This window comes from Trichechus manatus, unplaced genomic scaffold (genome assembly GCF_000243295.1).
Source record: "Trichechus manatus latirostris isolate Lorelei unplaced genomic scaffold, TriManLat1.0 scaffold00207, whole genome shotgun sequence".
NCBI lineage: Eukaryota > Metazoa > Chordata > Mammalia > Sirenia > Trichechidae > Trichechus > Trichechus manatus.
The window spans coordinates 2915945-2933181 of NW_004444143.1; the positions used below are offsets into that span (position 1 = coordinate 2915945).

General features: G+C 50.4%; 2 protein-coding genes across 2 annotated transcripts in view; one reads left to right on the forward strand and one right to left on the reverse strand.

Annotated features, from left to right (window-relative positions):
* The window catches only part of RASGRP4 (RAS guanyl releasing protein 4), an 18735-nt gene extending 11931 nt beyond the window's left edge, over positions 1 to 6804 (reverse strand). The window contains exons 1-5 of the mRNA XM_023742307.1: positions 6653 to 6804; positions 3246 to 3430; positions 1948 to 2242; positions 1298 to 1429; positions 1026 to 1179 (exon numbers count right to left, since the gene is read on the reverse strand). Of these exons, the coding sequence (XP_023598075.1) occupies positions 1026 to 1179; positions 1298 to 1429; positions 1948 to 2242; positions 3246 to 3430; positions 6653 to 6675 (789 nt within the window). The 5' untranslated portion in view covers positions 6676 to 6804. The remainder of the gene's footprint in view (positions 1 to 1025; positions 1180 to 1297; positions 1430 to 1947; positions 2243 to 3245; positions 3431 to 6652) is intronic.
* Positions 6805 to 12475: 5671 nt separating this feature from the next.
* Positions 12476 to 17237, forward strand: part of RYR1 (ryanodine receptor 1) — a 131783-nt gene continuing 127021 nt past the window's right edge. The window contains exon 1 of the mRNA XM_023742308.1: positions 12476 to 12523. Within this exon, the coding sequence (XP_023598076.1) occupies positions 12476 to 12523 (48 nt within the window). The remainder of the gene's footprint in view (positions 12524 to 17237) is intronic.

Here is a 17237-nt window from a genome sequence, read left to right on the forward strand (position 1 = left end):
TATATCTAGCTTACAGCACCTAAAATTGCCATTTGGGTAGGTAAAACATGGCAGTTTCAAATGGTTCAACCAAATAGGGTTTACTCTGAACCAGGTGCTGTTTCTACGAGGCAGGAACTATTAACATCCCCTTCTTACAGATGAGCAGCCTAAGGCAGCGAATTTACGTGACTTGCCCAAGGTCACACAGCTAAGGAGTGGGAAACTGAGGTACAGTTGGAAGATCTGGCACCCGTAGGTCACACACACACAATAATGGGCTGTGTTTTTCTCCTTGGCACTTAGCACCTTCTAATATAGTATTAATGTATATTATTGATTATATTAGATATTATCGATGATATCCTATATATGCATATTGATTATATTGTACATTATTGATTATATTATACATACACTGATTATATTATGTATATTATTGATTCTATTATATACATTATTGATCATATTATATATATTATTGACTATATTATATATATATAGATTGATTATATTATATATGATTCTTGATTTGCCTTGTTTATTATCTGTCCCTCCCCCAGCTCAATCGTCAGCTGTATGAGGGAAGGGATTTTTTATCTATTTTGTTCACTAACCCCATTGCCTGGCACATACTAGGTGCCCAATAAGTGTCTGTTAAATAAATTGTAATAATTGAGTAAAATATTTGGCTGCAATGTGCCAGACACTGCATAAGCATTTTTAAGTAGACAAACTAACTGGATTCTCTGAATTATTATGGTTATAATGAATTATTATGACCATTTTACAGGTGAGAAAAGTAAGTCCCAGAGAGGATGAGAAACTACCCATGATAAAGTGTGTGTTCAAAGTCATGCATCTAGGAAGGGGCTGATTAGGATTTGAACCTGGGAAGTCTGTGCTTGGCCAGCTTAACTCACTTTCTTGGACCCTCTAGGGTTTGAGATCCCTGCCCAGCACCCATGCAAGAGCTCTCCCAGTCCTGCCTGGCCCAGCCAGGTCCCACTGCCCCCATTCCTCCCCAGCTGGGTGGGGGTCCTCACCGTGATGGCCTGGAAAGACCGGAACTCCAGGTAAGTGAGGTGCTCAGCCAGCTCCTCTGTCTCCAGGTGGTCGAAAAGCAAGGATACTTTGCGCTTTTTGCCCAGGCCAGGGCTACTCGTGGTGGGTGGAGGACCAGGGCCACCAGGGCTCAGGCTAGGGGCAAAGAGGGGCAGGGTAGTGGAGGGACTCAGGGTAGAGGACTGGAGGATGTGGAGGGGGTGGGAGGAGGGGGTTGGGCAGGAAGGGGGTAGGTGGGGTGGGGCTGACTCACAGATTGGAGGAGCCCCCCAGGTTCCTCTGGGCTGAGCCTCCCTCCTGATCCACAGTGGCCCAGAAGCGACCTATAACCTCTTCTAGTTGGGGCTCTTGGTGCACTGCTTGAGGGTGCCGGGTCAGCCAGTACCTGGGGGTGATTTGGAGATGGTGGGAGGAGGCTGGGAGGTGGGAGAGCGGAGAGTTTCTGGAAGGAGTCTCTTGGGCTGAGGAGGGGTCTCTCGAGGTGTGCAGGGGGTCTCTGGAAGGTCAGGGTTTGGGGGAGCACCAGACTGTTGGGTCTGCTGGGAGAAGGACTGAGGTCTCTTACACAGTCTGCAGGATTCTATGGGAGCTAGGCAGGGGGATCTCTTGGAAGTAGGATTGTTGGAAAGCAGGATGGTGGGTCTCTGGGAGGTGGAGGTTTTGGGGACCAGAGCTGGAGGTCTCTGAGCATGAGGTCGGAGAGGGTCTCCAGGAGATGGGCGTTCTAAGGAGCAGAACTGGGAGAGTCTTAGAACCAAGCTGGGGGCTTGTGCAAGTGGGATTTATAGGAGCAGGGCTAGGTGGGTCTGTGGGAACTGGGTTAGGGAGTATCTGGGAGGTAGTTTTGGGGGGCAGCAGGGTGGGGTTTGGGTCATGAGTGTAGTGATCTTGGTCCAGCCCTACCTGACCAGGTGACAGATCTGCAGCTGCCTCAGCTCCTGCGTGTTCCCTGTGGCTTCCTGGTACTTGAGTTTGGTCAAGGCTCTGTTATCCAGCATCCCCGACCTGCCCCACTCACCCTGTCCCCATCTCTGGGGCTTTTGCAACTCTGCCCTCCTCCCTCCAACCTCTGCTCCCACCTGGGGAGGATATAAGGTCAGCAGCCGGGCAGCAAAGTGGGCGGAAGGCAGCACCCAGCTATGCATGGCCAGCACCATGTTGAGAACGTGGTCCCCATGGCACAGGTTGCCAGCTGAGTCTGGGGTGGGTGGAAGAAGGGGATTGTGTCAGACTGGCCTCTGGGCAATGGACTGCACAGTCTCGAGGGTCAGTTGGACAGTCTGGCTCAAACCCTCGCTCTACCAGCAACTTCCTGTATGAACTTGGGCAGGCAACTCAACATCCTCGTGCCTCAGTTTCCTTGTCTGTGCTGTACATAGAGTAGTGGTTAAGAGCCAGGACTCTGGACCCAGCTCCTTTGGGTTCAAATTCCAGCTCTGTCACTTACGAGCTGTGTTACCTGATTAGTGATGGAATCTCTGTTGCCTCAGTTTCCCTAACTATACGTTATATTAGTAAGTAAGTGGGCAGTAAGTAACTGGTGGCTGTAAGTGGACCTGTGTTTTTTAATGAATCAGGAAGACCGAAGAGGAACTGACGCCTTTGAATTACGGTGTTGGAGAAGAGTACTGAATATGCCACGGACTGCCAGAAGAACGAACAAATCTGTCTTGGAAGAAGTACAGCCAGAGTGCTCCTTGGAAGCAAGGACGGCGGGACTATATCTCACCTACTCTGGACATGTTATCAGGAGGGACCAGTCCCTGGAGAAGGACATCATGCTTGGTAAAGTAGAGGGTCAGTGAAAAAGAGGAAGACCCTCAACGAGATGGACTGACACAGTGGCTGCAACAATGGGCTCAAGCATAACAATGATTGCGAGGACGGCGCAGGACCCGGCAGTGTTTCGTTCTGTTGTACGCGGGGTCGCTATGCGTCAGAAGCGACTTGAAGGCACCTCACAACAACAGAAGTGAACCACAAGCTTCCCAGTATGCATCAGCACGAGGCTGGGCACAAAAGAGGCATCTAACGATGGGGGAACAAAGTCTCTGCGCCCTCCCCATCTCGGGAAGGATGCCTGGCTCATTCCTCACGCTCCTGCCCCCATTTTATATCCCTAGAAACTGAGGCCTAGAGAGAGGGGGGTGCTTGACCCAGCATGAGGCCTGGGGAGGCTAGCCGGGGAGAGGGACACTCACCGAAGGACTGGATGCATTTCTCCAGCAGCTCATCTTCACTGCAGCCCCTGTCGTTCAGCACGCCCAGAGCCATGGAAGCCATAACCTTGCTGATTTCCCGGGGGCTGGGGCAGGTCTTGTGACGGCGGACCAGTCGGGGCCGGCCCCGCGCCCCTGTCACCCCTGAGCATTCCTGGTGTGACTTCCTGCAGGCACAGCCCTGAGGGAGTCATGGGAGCCCCTTCCTCCCGGCCAAACCCAAAACCAAACCCATTGCTGTTGAGTCAATTCCGACTCACAGCCACTCTGTAGGACAGAGTAGAACTGCCCCATAGAGTTCCCAATGAGCACCTGGTGGATTTGAACTGCTGACATTTTGGTTAGCAGCGGTAGCGCTTAACCACTTCACCACCAACGTTTCCTCCTCACAGCAGACACCCAGAATTCTTTTTGACCTCAAAGCCATGAGGCATCATGGGAGGAGCTTCCTAAAGGCAAAGCCCCAGGGTTACTCCTGACCTACCGTGGACTCACAGGAGAAAACCCCAGTATTTAAGACCCCCTGAGGAATCGTGGGAGCCCTCTCCTACAAGTAAGCCTTCAGAGTTACTCCTGTTCCTTCCAGGGAATCATAGGACAAGACCCCCAGGACTAAAGACCCCCCAGGGAATCATGGGAACTCCCTCCTCCAGGCAGTGCCCCCAAATTCCTCTTGACTGCATGGTCCCAAAGCATCATTGGAAAGGCTTCTTGTAGGCCGACCCCTAGGATTAGTCCTGATCTCCCAGGGAATCATGGGAGAAGACCCCTAGGATCAATCCCATCCTCCCCAGGGGGCATTATGGGAGATCCTGCTTTCAGGCCGACTCTTCAGAATTCCCTTTTCTCCAACATCTCCCCCGCCACCTCCTAAGAGCCCACTCCTGCAGGCCTACCCCTGGAATTCCCACTCTCTCCTTTCCCCCCTCCAGGCCTACTAGGGGACACCCCTTTCCCCGCAAGCCAGCTCTTAGCAGGACCCAGAGTCTTAGTGCCAGCCCAGGTCCCTCGATTTGGGGCCTTGAGACAAAATACAGGTGGGAAGTGGCCTCGCCAGGGCTCCTCAGAGCTAGGCGGGGTCCCTGGGGCTACGATGGCTTCAAAGAAAGTTTAGAAGTAACCCTCGGCCTGCCTTGTGCCTCCCCAAGGCTCCTGTTCCAGTTGGGGAAAGAGGGTAATGGAGAGACAAGAATGTCAGGAGGAAGGACGGAGCCGAATCAGGCAGCATGGCCTTGGGTTATGCAGGAGTCAGAAAGGACCAGGTTTGAGACACTCGACTTGGCTGTGTGACTTTGTGTTAGTCACTTAATTTCTATGGGTCTCAGTTTCCTCGTGTGAAAAGTGAGGGTCGTCCTTGGACCTTCCCCAGGACCTTGTGAACATTCGATGCCTGGCTCCCTCAAGGTACTAAATAATGGACTCAGTTTGCCCAGGCTGGTAAGTGGCCAGAGGTGGGGAAGATGACCTTGAGGTGCAGAGAGAGAAAGCCACAGAGGCAGAGTAAAAACCAGGCCTGGGGAAGCGGGTGGAACAGGAAACAGGGAGACCCTCCTAATAAGGGCACTGCTGTGTCCCCGGCACATCCCAAACCAAACCAAACCAAAACCCAAACCAGTTGCCATTGAGTGGATTCCAACTCATGGCGACCCCATGTGTGTCAGAGTAGAACTGTGCTCCCCAGCATTTTCAGTAGATGACTTTTTGCAAGTAGGTCACCAGGCCTTTCTTCCAAGATGCCTCTGGGTAGACTCGAACTTCCAACCTTTGGGTTTGTAGCCGAGCTCGTTAACTGCACCACCCAAGGACCCCGAGCACATCCTATTCCTGTTCCCGTTGCCGTGGAGTCGATTCCGACTCATAGCGACCCTATAGGACAGAGTAGAACTGCCCCATAGGGTTTCCAAGGAGCGCCTGGTGGATTCGAACTGCCGACCTTTTTGGTTAGCAGCTATAGCATTTAACCACTACGCACATCCTGAGGGCTCCGTAAATTGGTATTGATTGTTGTTGAATAGCAGCTGGGCATTGATTAAGTGCTTCATAAGCATGAGGCCAAGGGTGGAGCACTCAGTCTAGATCAGTGTTTCTCAAAACATGGCCCTAATCAGTAGCAACTGCATCCCTTGGGAACTTATTAGAAACGCAAATTCTCAGGCCCCGTCCCCAGACCTGCAGAATTAGAAACGTTGGGGAGTGGGCCCAGTAATCTGTGTCTGACACACCCTCCAAGTGATTTGGACAAGCCCTGGTGGCAAAGTGGTCAGGAGCTCGGCTGCTAACCAAGAGGTCAGCAGTTTGAATCCATCAGCTGTTCCTTGGAAACCCTGTGGGGCAGTTCTACACTGTCCGATAGGGTCGCTAGGAGTCGGAATCGACAGCAGTAGGTTTGGTTTGATCTGGTTTCAGGTTGGAGAGCCGCTGGTCTAGGTTCTCACAAGCTTCTCCGAGGGAGGGACGATGGTCATCCTATTGACACAAGAGGAAACTGAGACACAGAAGTAAGTGACTTACCTGAGGTCCTGCACCTGGGAAATGCGGCAGCCGCTCCCGCCACTAAACTGCTGTATATTGTGGGAAGGGGATCCCTTTGCCAATCAGGGATATCCTGGGGGAGGCTGGACGAGCTGCCCACACTGGGGACCCAGCCGCCATCTGCCTCCATGAGGACAGGAAGGCATGGGTGTCCAGGTGGTAGGAAACCCAGCTCAGAAGGCGCAGACATAGCCAGCCACTGCCCCTTACCTGCGGATTGCACTGCCTAGAGCCCTAGCAGCGGTTTAAGAGGCAGGGGAGTGACTTGCTCTGCGTCACACTCCCCTCCCCTGGGGTAGGGCCCTGCAGGAGCCTGGAGTTTCCAGTGCAGGGGGCATCGACTCTGATGGGCAACGGTAAGGTCACAGGAAGGACAGAGACACCCAGCCTGCGGAGCTAGGAGAGGTAGGGGAGAGGGGGTCGCAAGGCAGCTGAGACTCCAGAGACGGGGAGGAAAAGGCACAGATACACATAGGCAAACAGCCGCCAGCCTTAGCTCTGATCTTTACCGAGCGCTCAGTCCTTGCCTAGTGCGTATTCGGCACTCAGTAAATGCCCAGCTGTCATTCAACAGCCGTCGATACCGATTCATTGAGCCCTTAGGATGTCCCAGGGGTCCCCGGATGATGCAACCGGTTAACGCGCTTTTGGCTGCTAAGCCAAAGGTTGGAGATTCGAATCCATGCAGAAGTGCCTCTGAAGAAAGGTCTGAAGCATCTTTCCGTCTGGTACTCCCTGCTCCAGATCCGGGGGGACTCGGGCACCTTACCCCCTCCGTTGTCCCTCCCCCACCTTCCCACGCAGCCGAAAGCGCAGGGGCTTAGGATGCCCCCGGTGTCCTCGGAGGGTCCTCTCACCTCTTGCTGTCTTTCCTGTTCATGCTTCCTGCGGAGGAGGGGGTCCTGCAAGAGCGCAGCTCACAGCTCCTCCCCGCTCGCCTGGGCTCCAGCTGCTTAGCTCCCTAGGAGCGGGGCCTTCTCGGTGCTTGAGAGGGAAAGAGGAACTGCCCCTCCCCACCCAGCCCCAGGCCAGGGGGAAGGAAGAGGCTGCGGAGAGACCAAGGGTCCCTCCCCCTCATGGGGGATCCCTCCAGGCTGAGGTTTCCGGTGGCTGCCCGCCCCCACCCCCAATCGCCCAGCGGTCTCTTTATCTACCCATCTTTCTGTCACTTGCCCAGTGATCCTCTGTTCTGTCACTGTCATACTTCACTAAAAACGGTTTTTTTTTTTTAAGTATGCCTAACATGACACATTTATGTAAAAAAAAAAAACAAAAAAAACCCACACACTCAAAAGAAGAGTCTGTATTTCTAAAAGAACATTTCATGTGTACAATACCCCAAGGTTTGAATGAAAACTCACACAACATAACATTTTGAATATTTCTTCTAATGTTTCTTTGATTCCAAGTTTAGTTTTAATGACACAATTTGTACCCCAGGAAACACTTTCACTGTACTACTTTTATTACAGCAAACCTTTATGTAGCACCAACTGTGTACCATGGAGTCCTGGTGATGTAGTGGTAAAGAGCTGGGCTGCTAAGCAAAAGGTCGGCAGCTGGAATCCACCAGCCGCTCCTTGGAAACCCTATGGGGCAGTTCTACTCTGTCCTACAGGGTCACTAGGAGTTGGAATCAACTGGATGGTGGAACTTTTTTTTTTTTTTTTTAACTCTCTACCACATACTGTTCGAAAGGCTTTTAAAATATTAATTCATTTACTCCTCTACAATCCAGAGACCACTATTATCTTACTGTCGAAGCATTACTGATGGAGGTAAAACGCTCTGGGAGCCCCCCTCACCCCGCTGTCCCTCTTGGGGCAAGGGTGACCAATATTACATTTACGGGGTTTCATCCAAACTGCTGACTGTTCATTTATGCACACAGATACGTACTCAAAAAGGCAGACTTTTCTTTTGAGCGTATGTGTTTTTTTCTTTTACTTATAATGTGTCATACTGGAATACTTTTTCATTGAAGTTCAAAAAAAGAGCACCAATCATACATGTGTAGGCTGCTGAATTGTCACAAACTGAGCATACCCATGTGATATAAATGCAGAAATAGAACGTTCCCATCCCCCAGACACTGCCTCCTAAAAGTTACTGCTAGCATGCCTTCTAACAGAAAGTGGCTTTGCCTGGTCTTGAGCTGTATACACATAGAGTACTTTACTGTGTCTAGCTTCTTTTAGTTAACATCATGGCATTTATTCTTTTCATGGCTGTATAGTACTCCATTGTGTGACTATTCCACAATGTCTTGATCCATTTTCCTGTTGATGGACATTCAAGTTGTTTCCAGTCTGGGGCTATTGTGAATGTTATGGATTGAATTGTGTCCCTCCCAAATGTGTGTCTCAGCTTGGCTAGGCCAGGATGCCCAGTGTTTTGTGATTGTCTACCATTTTGTCATCTGATGGGATTTTTCTATGTGTTATAAATCCTACCTCTATGATGTTAATGAGGCAGGATTAGAGGCAGTTACGTTAACGAGGCAGGACTCAATGTACAAAATTCGGTTGTATCTTGAGTCAATCTCTTTTGGGATATAAAAGAGACAAGGGAGCAGAGACACAGAGGGACCTCCTACCACCAAGAAAGCAGCACCGGGAGCAGAGCACATTCTTTGGACCTGGGGTCCCTGCACTGAGAAGCTCCTAGACCAGGGGAAGATTGATGACAAGGACCTTCCCCCAGAGACAACAGAGAGAAAGCCTTGCTCTGGAGCTGGCACCCTGAATTCAGACTTCTAGCTTCCTAAACTGTGAGAGAATAAATTTCTCTTTGTTAAAGCCATCTATCTACTTGTGGTATTTCTCTTATAGCAGCACTAGATAACTAAGACAGTGAATAATGCTGCTCTGAACAGTTTAGCACATGTCTTTCGGTGAACATATGTGTCTAATTCTGTACAGTAGGTACCCAGGAGTTAATAAATGGGTCATGGTAATTCGTATGATTCTATCAAACATAGTGTGATGGATTGAACTGTTTCCCCCCAAAATATGTGTTGAATTCCTGGCCATTGTAACGGTGGATGTGACCCTGTTTGGGAATATGTTTGTTTCTTTTACATTAATGAGGTCACGTCAGTGTAGGGTGACCTCAAAACTCAAAGCCCTTACAACTGATCACTTCTGCATTACAAGAAGGCTGGAACAGACTCAGAGAAACAGACACTATGTGAGGATGGTCTTCAAACCAAGGAAAGCCAGGGAACCCAGGAACACCCAGTGCTCCATACCAGGAAGAAACCGACAGGGTGGAGGCCCTGATTGGGATAGCTAGCCTCCGGAACTTTGAGAAAATAATATTTTGTTCTTTAAAGCCACTTCCATGTGGTATTTGTGTTATAGCAGCACTAGGTAACTGATACATATAGTTTGTTAACTGATTCGACCAAACAGCTCTCCTAAAAGTATCTTTTTGCTTCTTCTTTTTTTTTTTTCACTAAAAGAAGTCTCCTTGGATATTTTTTCATGTCATGGCATTTAGACAGGCACAGAGCCCACTCTCTTTGGCTTTGCCATCACATGACAGCCCACAGTCTCAGACCCTCTCTCCCCATCTCCTCCTGCCTCTTTGCCCTTCTCTCTCTGCCTGTCTCAAGCGGCAGTCTCTGTAATGTGTTGTCTGTCTCTCAGCCCATCTCCTGCAGCACCTGCATCTCCATGATGTGATGTCACTCTCCTGGCTGAGCCTGGTAGTCTGTGTGAGAGAAGCCTTAGGGAAGGCGGTCGGAAAAGGCCCCGGCACTTGTATAGATGCAATGCTGCCCTCAAGGCCCACAGGGACGGTTAATACCAGCAATAACAGCACAGACAACCACAGAGGAAAAGACTTCTGAATCAAACCACCAAAACGCATCAGGCAGAAAAAAACGATGCCCTCAATAACACCCGAATAAGGATTCCTGTTTAATGAGGACACTGCGGGATGAATATCAGGCTGCAGAATGGGAAAAGATACTCGCAGTGTTTCAAGGGAATGTGAAATGAATATTAGCACGTACAAGGAACTACTACACATCAGCAAGAAAAGAGACAGCAGCCCTGGAAGAAAAATGGTCAGAGTAAGGGTGGGAAACCCAGAATTCTGACAGGCATGCGCGAGAGAAGATGTTCGAAGTTACTGGTGATGGCTCAGGGAAATGCAAAATAAGATGTCAGTGAGTCGTCCTATTGGTCTGGCAAAAATTATTAGTTGGAAACTGCCAAGTATGGGTTGGGGTCATGTGCGCCCTGGAACCCTTGGCAGTGCTGGTGGGGGACGTGGCCCGAGGCAGCCGTTCAGAGGCCACCCGACACTCCTTAGTCAAATTAGTCTGTGCATGTAGCTATCACCCAGCAATTAGCTCCTGAGCTGAAATCCCAAAACCTTCTCACTCAGCTCCACTAGGCGACATATCCAAGGATGTTTACTGCAGCAATAATTTCAGGGTGTCCCCCTCCCCAGGGGAGTGGTGAGTAAACAGAAGGTGACAGTCACCAGGCAGTCCTGTGCCACCTGCCACCAGCAGTCACAGACCAGACATGCACAGAACAACACAGGTAGATCTTTAAACATGGAACGATGACTAAGGAAAAGAACAGATGATATAATGCACGGTCACACAGAATCATTTTATATTCCATGTGAAATTGCAAGAAAAACTTAATATTTAATATTCAGTTATGCATTATATAGTGTATGATAGACGTAATATATAATGGTATTGTTATGTATGATTCATATTAGCATAAACATATAATTATATAATAATTATACATTATAGAATTCAGTAACATGGTACACAATTATGTGCTATATATTACAATTTATTAACATACCAATATTGAACTCTGTGACATAGCAATCCATTACATACTTAATAACATTTTATATGCAATTGTTTTGAACTATAATGTATTTGATATAACTTAAAATACACCATTACATGTTGGTAATAATACGTTTATCAGATTTGTTACATTGATCAGTTACCATGTGGTAGGTTTTAATTGATTTCCTCATGGAATCTTCCCCAGGATCTCAGGAGATAGGGACTATTCCGAATTAGCCCAGTTGACAGATGAGGAAACTGAGGCCCAGAAGCTCCAAGTCGCCTGCCCGGCAGGGCGGCCCGCGTGTGTGGCGCCCTGGGCTTGGCCTCTAGGCCCCAGGCAGCCCGCTTTAGGGAACTGCAGAGGGCCCCCCGCGCGCGCTCCGCGGAGTGCTGAGGCGCAGGGCTGGGGCCGGGAGCAGGAAGGGGCTGGTTACAGGGGCCTTCCGGGGCAGGCGGCCCTGAGCTCCGCGCGCAGGCTTGGAAAGCCCGGGGCACTTATCTGCATAAAGGGGCGTCTCCTGACTAGCGGCCCTCAAGGCTTACGCAGCCCCGGGGAGGGGGAGCGGCGGGGGCGAAGTTAGACCCCTGGGGGTCAGGACCTGGTCTGGGAAAGCGGTTTTTGTTTTAATGGGGGGATTTTATGGAAATACCTAGTTGACGACGTATAATGATTAAGAGTTCTATCTTGTCTCTGAGTTTGAATCCCAGCTCTGCCTCTGTGGGACCTTGGGCAGATCACCCTACCTCCCAAAGCTCAGCTCCCCTCATCTGTAAATGGATGGGGACCCTAAGCGAACTGGCCTCACGAGATTGCGGTGAGAGCTCCATGATGTATACGCATCATAGCCTTAAAACTATACACAGGGAGGGTCACACATTTTTATTTCCTCCTGTAAACAGGGGAGCTCTGGTGGCGCGGTAGTTAAGAGCGATGACTGCTAATCAGAAGGTCGGCAGTTCGAATCCACCAGCGGCTCCCTGGAAACCCTACGGGGCAGTTCTACTCGCCGGGAACAGGTTTCGTTTTTCGGTTTTTTCCTTCTAAACAACAGGCATAACAGGATTTTAAGAACAAAATAAGACCCAGTAAAAAGCCCTTAGCTTGGGCCTGAAATGAACACGAGAGTCCACGGCTGTGGCCATTATTCCCGCCGCCTCATCAGACAGCATTTGAAATAACAGCAACACTTACATAGCGTTTACTATGCTCCGGCACTGTTTTAAGTGATGTAGATAAATCATCTCATCTAATCCGGGCAACAGCACTAGGAGGTAAGTTCTATTAATATGGGGAAACTGAGGCACGGAGAGGCTAAGTGACTTGTCCAAGGTCACACAACGGAGTGGCGGGACTGGGATTCGGATCCAGACTGTCTGGTTCAGAGTCCTGGCTCTAACCACTGCGTATTGTGCTTTTTAAAGTTGGGGGAGCAGGGGTGTGCATCCCGGCCCTGCTGTGATGTTGGCCAAACTTCCCCACTCAGAACCTCAGTTTGCCCTCTGTGATATGGGGAGAATGATGGCCCCTTCCTCACGGTGGAAGTGGACGGAGAGCAGCTGCCTCCTAGACGCTCCGCCCACCTTCCCGCCACGCACTCCCGGAGCCAAGGTTTGGGGCCTGGGGGCGGGGCTCAGGCGAGGGGCGTGGTCTGTCCCGCCCTGGCCCAATGGGGCGCGGGGGGCGGGGACCTCCGGCCGTCTCCGTCCAGCACGCGCGTCCTCCTCGCAGTTCCATCCACCTCTCGGGTGCTTCTGGCGCCCCTTGCCGTCTCCAGCCCCAGCCCGCCCAGCGTACGGCCCCCTTCCCCGGTCCCCTGACCTCAGCCCCGGCCCCTCGGGCTTCGACATCATGGGTGACGGAGGAGAGGGGGAGGACGACGTCCAGTTCCTGCGGACGGTGTGTATCTTTGGGTTACGGGTCTCCGGGGCTATCTCTCGAGGTCTCTCTGAGCGTGTCTCTGGATGTTTCTGTCCTGCTTGCTGGTGGTCTCTGAGACGCGGGGTCTCTTCTTCTGTCACTTTGGATAATTGTCACTCTGTCTCTCTTAGTCTGTCTCCCCCATGTCTTTCATGACTGAGAATGAGCAAGGTTTAGGACTGCAGAATGGGGAGGGGGGTCTTCGGCCGCCCTCTCTTCTGACATTGGCGGTTTATCTGGGAGAAGGCAGGCTATTGAGGGAACACCCGCTCCCACCACTCTGGAAGCAGGCACTTAGGGAGGGTGGTTCTAATTCCTCCGCTTAATTTAGCTGTCCCTCCCCCCACCCCCCTTTCTAGCCCTAATTCTCTTCTTGCTCCAGGCTCTGACCTACTTAAATTCTTGGGAAGGGGACTGGGTGGGCTGGAGGACCTGACTCCTTTCTACCCCTAGCCCTTGAGGGTCTCCTGGGGGTCCCTCTGTCTTTCTTTCCACATTGGCTTTTGGGAGGAGGGTCACCTATGGCTGCTAAGGGTCTCTGAAGGTCTCTGGGTGGTGTCTCTCCCTATCTGTCTCTTTGGATTATCTCTGTGTCTCTCTCTCCATCTCTGTCACTCTTTGTCTTTGTTCCTCGGCTCCAGGCCCTCTGCATTTCTCTTTGTCTCTCTGGCCGTCTCTGTCTCTCTAACTGTCTCCCCCAGCATCTCTGATCCTTGGCTGTAGGCAGGGATGGGAGTTGGAACAACAGGTGTCCCTCCCAGAATAGCCCACTCTTCTGGGGCCTGGACAGGGGACAGGGAGAGGACGAGAGGGAGGAGGGGCCACCCAACCTGGAGTCCTTCCCTGCTTTCCTTCCCTGTGGTTCAGCCTGGTGTGGTGGGGAGTGTGAGTATGGGGTGGGGACACGTTCTCTCCTCTGGGCCCAGTCTGCTGACCCTGCACCAGCCCCTTCCCCCATTCCCAGGCCCTGAGTCCATGCAGGAAATGCTGACACAGCATTGCGGCCCCAGAATAGGACCCTGGTGAGCGGGGTCTGGTTTCCAGGGAGGGAGGAGAGAGCAGCTGGGGGTAGTATTGAAGGATGGGGACAGCTGCACAAGAGGCCGCAGGAGGAGGCCTGGCTGCAGCCTAGCCTCTCGGCCCATCCCCAGCCTCTTAGCAGATACCATGGGTTGGGCCCTCCCTTCCTCCCTGGCCCTAATAAGACCACAGCCATGGCCACTAGCCCCGAAACACTCACTCTACCCCAGGCCTGGTGCCCAGGGCCTTGGCCTCCTGAGGCATCTAATTATATCCTCTCTGCCCTCTCTTCTGAGGTAGGGCCCTATCTTTATCTCCCTGGGAGATCTGAGGGAAACCGAGGACCAAGTGGTAGAGTCACTCATCCAAGGTCAAAGCCAGGAGGCGGCTACTCTGGATGTCCCTGGGGTCCAGCCCTCCTGTTTTCACAAGAGAAAAAAACTGGGCTCAGACATGCCAAGGTAGTCAGCGCTGAGACTGCAGCATCTCTTGACCCCAGCTGCAGCTGTGTCTCTGAACTTCATTGAGGTCGCGTGGTGGTTTTCTCAAACCTTTTGGACTGCATCCCACCAGTAAGAAATATATTTTATATTGCAACCCAGTACATGCACATACACACATACATTCTTAAAAAAATCAACTTTACTGATGCATAATTGATGTGCAATAAATTGCGCCCAGTTGAGTGAGTTTTGACAAAGTGTGCATACCTATGGAACTACCATACAGCCAGGACACAGAACGTTTCCTTCACCCTAGAAAGTTCCTCCATGATTTTTGCAGTAACCACCCTGCACGTCTGCTTTATGTCACTATAGATTCAATTTGTCTCTCCTAGTGTTTCCTATGGAAACCCTGGTGGTGTAGTGGTTAAGAGCTCAGCTGCTAACCAAAAGGTCAGCAGTTCAAATCCACCAGCCGCTCCTTGGAAACTCTATGGGGCAGCTCTACTCTGTCCTATAGGGTCACTATGAGTCGGAATCGACTCGATGGCAACGGGTTTGGTTTTGGGTTAGTGTTTCGTATACGGTATATGCTCCTTTATCTCGCTTCTTTCGCTCAGTGTCACATATATTTCTTTTTATTGTGATTTAGGTGAAAGTTTACAGCTCAAGTTAATTTCCCATACAAAAATTTATGCACGTATTGTTTTGTGACATTGGTTACCATCCCCACAATGTGACAGCTCTCTCCCCCTTTCCACCCCGGGTTCCCTGTGTCCATTCGCCCAGTTCCTGTCCCTTCCTGCCTTCTCATCCTGCTTTTGGACAGGAGCTGCCCATTGGGTCTCGTGTATCTGACTGAACTAAGAAGCATGTTTTCACGTGTATTATTTTTTTGTTTTACAGTCCTGTCTAATGTTTGTCTGAAGAGTGGGCTTCGGGAATGGTTTCAGTTCTGGGTTAACAGAGCGTCCGGGGGCCATAGTTTCGGGGGTCAGTGTCATGTTTTGGAGCGTGTGTCAAGAGTTTGTTCCTTTTCATTGCTGGGTAGATTCCCTTGGGTGACTATACAACAGTTTGCTTATCAGCCCACCTGCTGATGGACCTTTGGGTTGTTTCTATGTTTTGCTCTTGCGAACAAAGTCTCTTTGAATATGCACACACACCTATTTTAAACGGAAACAAGTTTCATAAAACGTAGGTAGCCCTTAAAGCAGGAGCGGGTGGGGCACGTTGCCATTTTCTCTCCTGGCTCTATTTTATTTCACGTTTTCAGCACGGCGGCCATGGTCCGTCGAACTGATTTCATTTCTTACCGATAGGTGGCGCCCTCTAGCCCTGTCCAGGCTGGAGTTTCTCAAAGCATGTCTTCAGCATCTCATACCAGAACCTCCTGGGGGCTGGTTAATGGTCCAGACTCCCCGCCGACCCCTGTCCATCCTAGAGCCACTGAAGCAGGTTCTTGGGAAGGGGGAACTGGTGGCAGCAAAGAAGCTGCATTTTAAACAAAATCACTTCCTCCCAAACCCCATCATTCTGATGCAGGAGAAAGGTTAAGAGTCAATGGTGTACTGATTATGGGTCCCCCGGTTCTAGTTTGGGCCCTGGTAGCGCAGTGGTTAAGTGTTTGACTGGTAACCAAAAGGTGGGCAGTTCGCATCCACCAGCCGCTCCTTGGAAACTCTATGGGGCAGTTCTACCCTGTCCTATAGGGTCGCTAAGAGTCGGAATCGACCGCAATGGGTTAAGTTTTTTTGTTTGTTTGTTTTGGTTCCAGTTTGCATCCTGGCTCTGTCATTTGCCTGCTTCCTAACTTTGGGCAAACAATTTTTTTTTTTTAATTTTTCTCTCTGAGCCTCAATTTCCTTATCTGGAAAATGGGGACAAACATACCCATGCAAGCACCTCTCCGAGCTCAGCTCCCCCTGCCCCTCGCTCCTGCTGCTGTCGCCGTCCTGGCCCCTTGCTATGCCTCAGCACACCCAGCACCACCCAGCCACGAGGCCTTTGCACAGGCTGCCCCTCTTCCTGGAACGTTCTTCCACCTGACATGAGCAGGCCTGACTTCTCATTATTTGGACAAGGCTCAGCTCAAATGTCACCTCCTTGGAGAGGCTGTCACTTCACCCTCTCACTGATGTCTTCCCAAAAGCCACTCTATTACACCATCTGGGGTTATTTTTTCCATAACACTTATCACTGACATTATAATTATGTATTTATTCACTGCTTATTGCCTGTCTCCCCCATGAGAATGTCCGCTCCACAAGGGCAGGGATTTTTGTCTACTTTACTCACTGCTCTATTTCCAGTGCCTTGAACAATGGCTGGCACATAGTAGGTGCTCAGTAAATGTCTGTTAAATGAACGTAAAGCCCTGGGCAGAAGGCCTGGCAAACAGTAAGTGCTTAATAAATTCAAGCTGTGTGATTACAATGAGTACACAAGTGCCTGGCGTGTGCCAAGGTGCTGGGCTTGGGGGAGTCACAGGATGGAGCTGCCCCCCTGCCTCACAAGGCTGGGTGGACAGACTGAGGGCTGTCTGTGAGGGTCAAAGCCCAGGGTCTGAGGGTGTTTGTGTGATGTGCATGGTAAGGCTGGAGACTGTGTGACCTCCTTAAGCATATTTTCCCTGCTGTAAACTGAGAAAAACCATTGCCTTAAACCAAAACCAAACTCGTTGCCGTCGAGTTGGTTCTGACTCATAGCGACCCTATAGGACAAAGTAGAACTGCTCCCTAGGGTTTCCAAGGAGCGGCTGGTGGATTTGAACTGCCGACCTTTTGGTTAGCAGCCAAACGCGTAACTACTGCGCCAGCAGGGCTCCATCACTGCCTTACTCAATGGGTAATTAAGAGCCGGGGTTTCCATCACTTTGTTGGAAAATTTGTTTTCCATTTGGATGGAAATTTGTTCCCACTAAAAATAGATGTATGTGCATGCTCAAAGAGGCTTTGTTCACAAGAGCAAAACATGCAAACAACCCAAAAGTCCATCAGCGGACCCCATCAGTAAAAAATGTTGAGCACACCCCCTCAGGTACATTTATATGAGTTATACATGTTAGATATCAATACATGAGTTATACATGTCAGGTATCAATACAGGAGTTATACATGTCAGGTGATGGGTTTTCTGCTGTGATAGTTGATTAGATCCATCAGTCATAGGCTTAATCTCTTTAACAAAAGATTGTGCAGCCATGTTCTTGATGAAATTCCTTAGTTTGT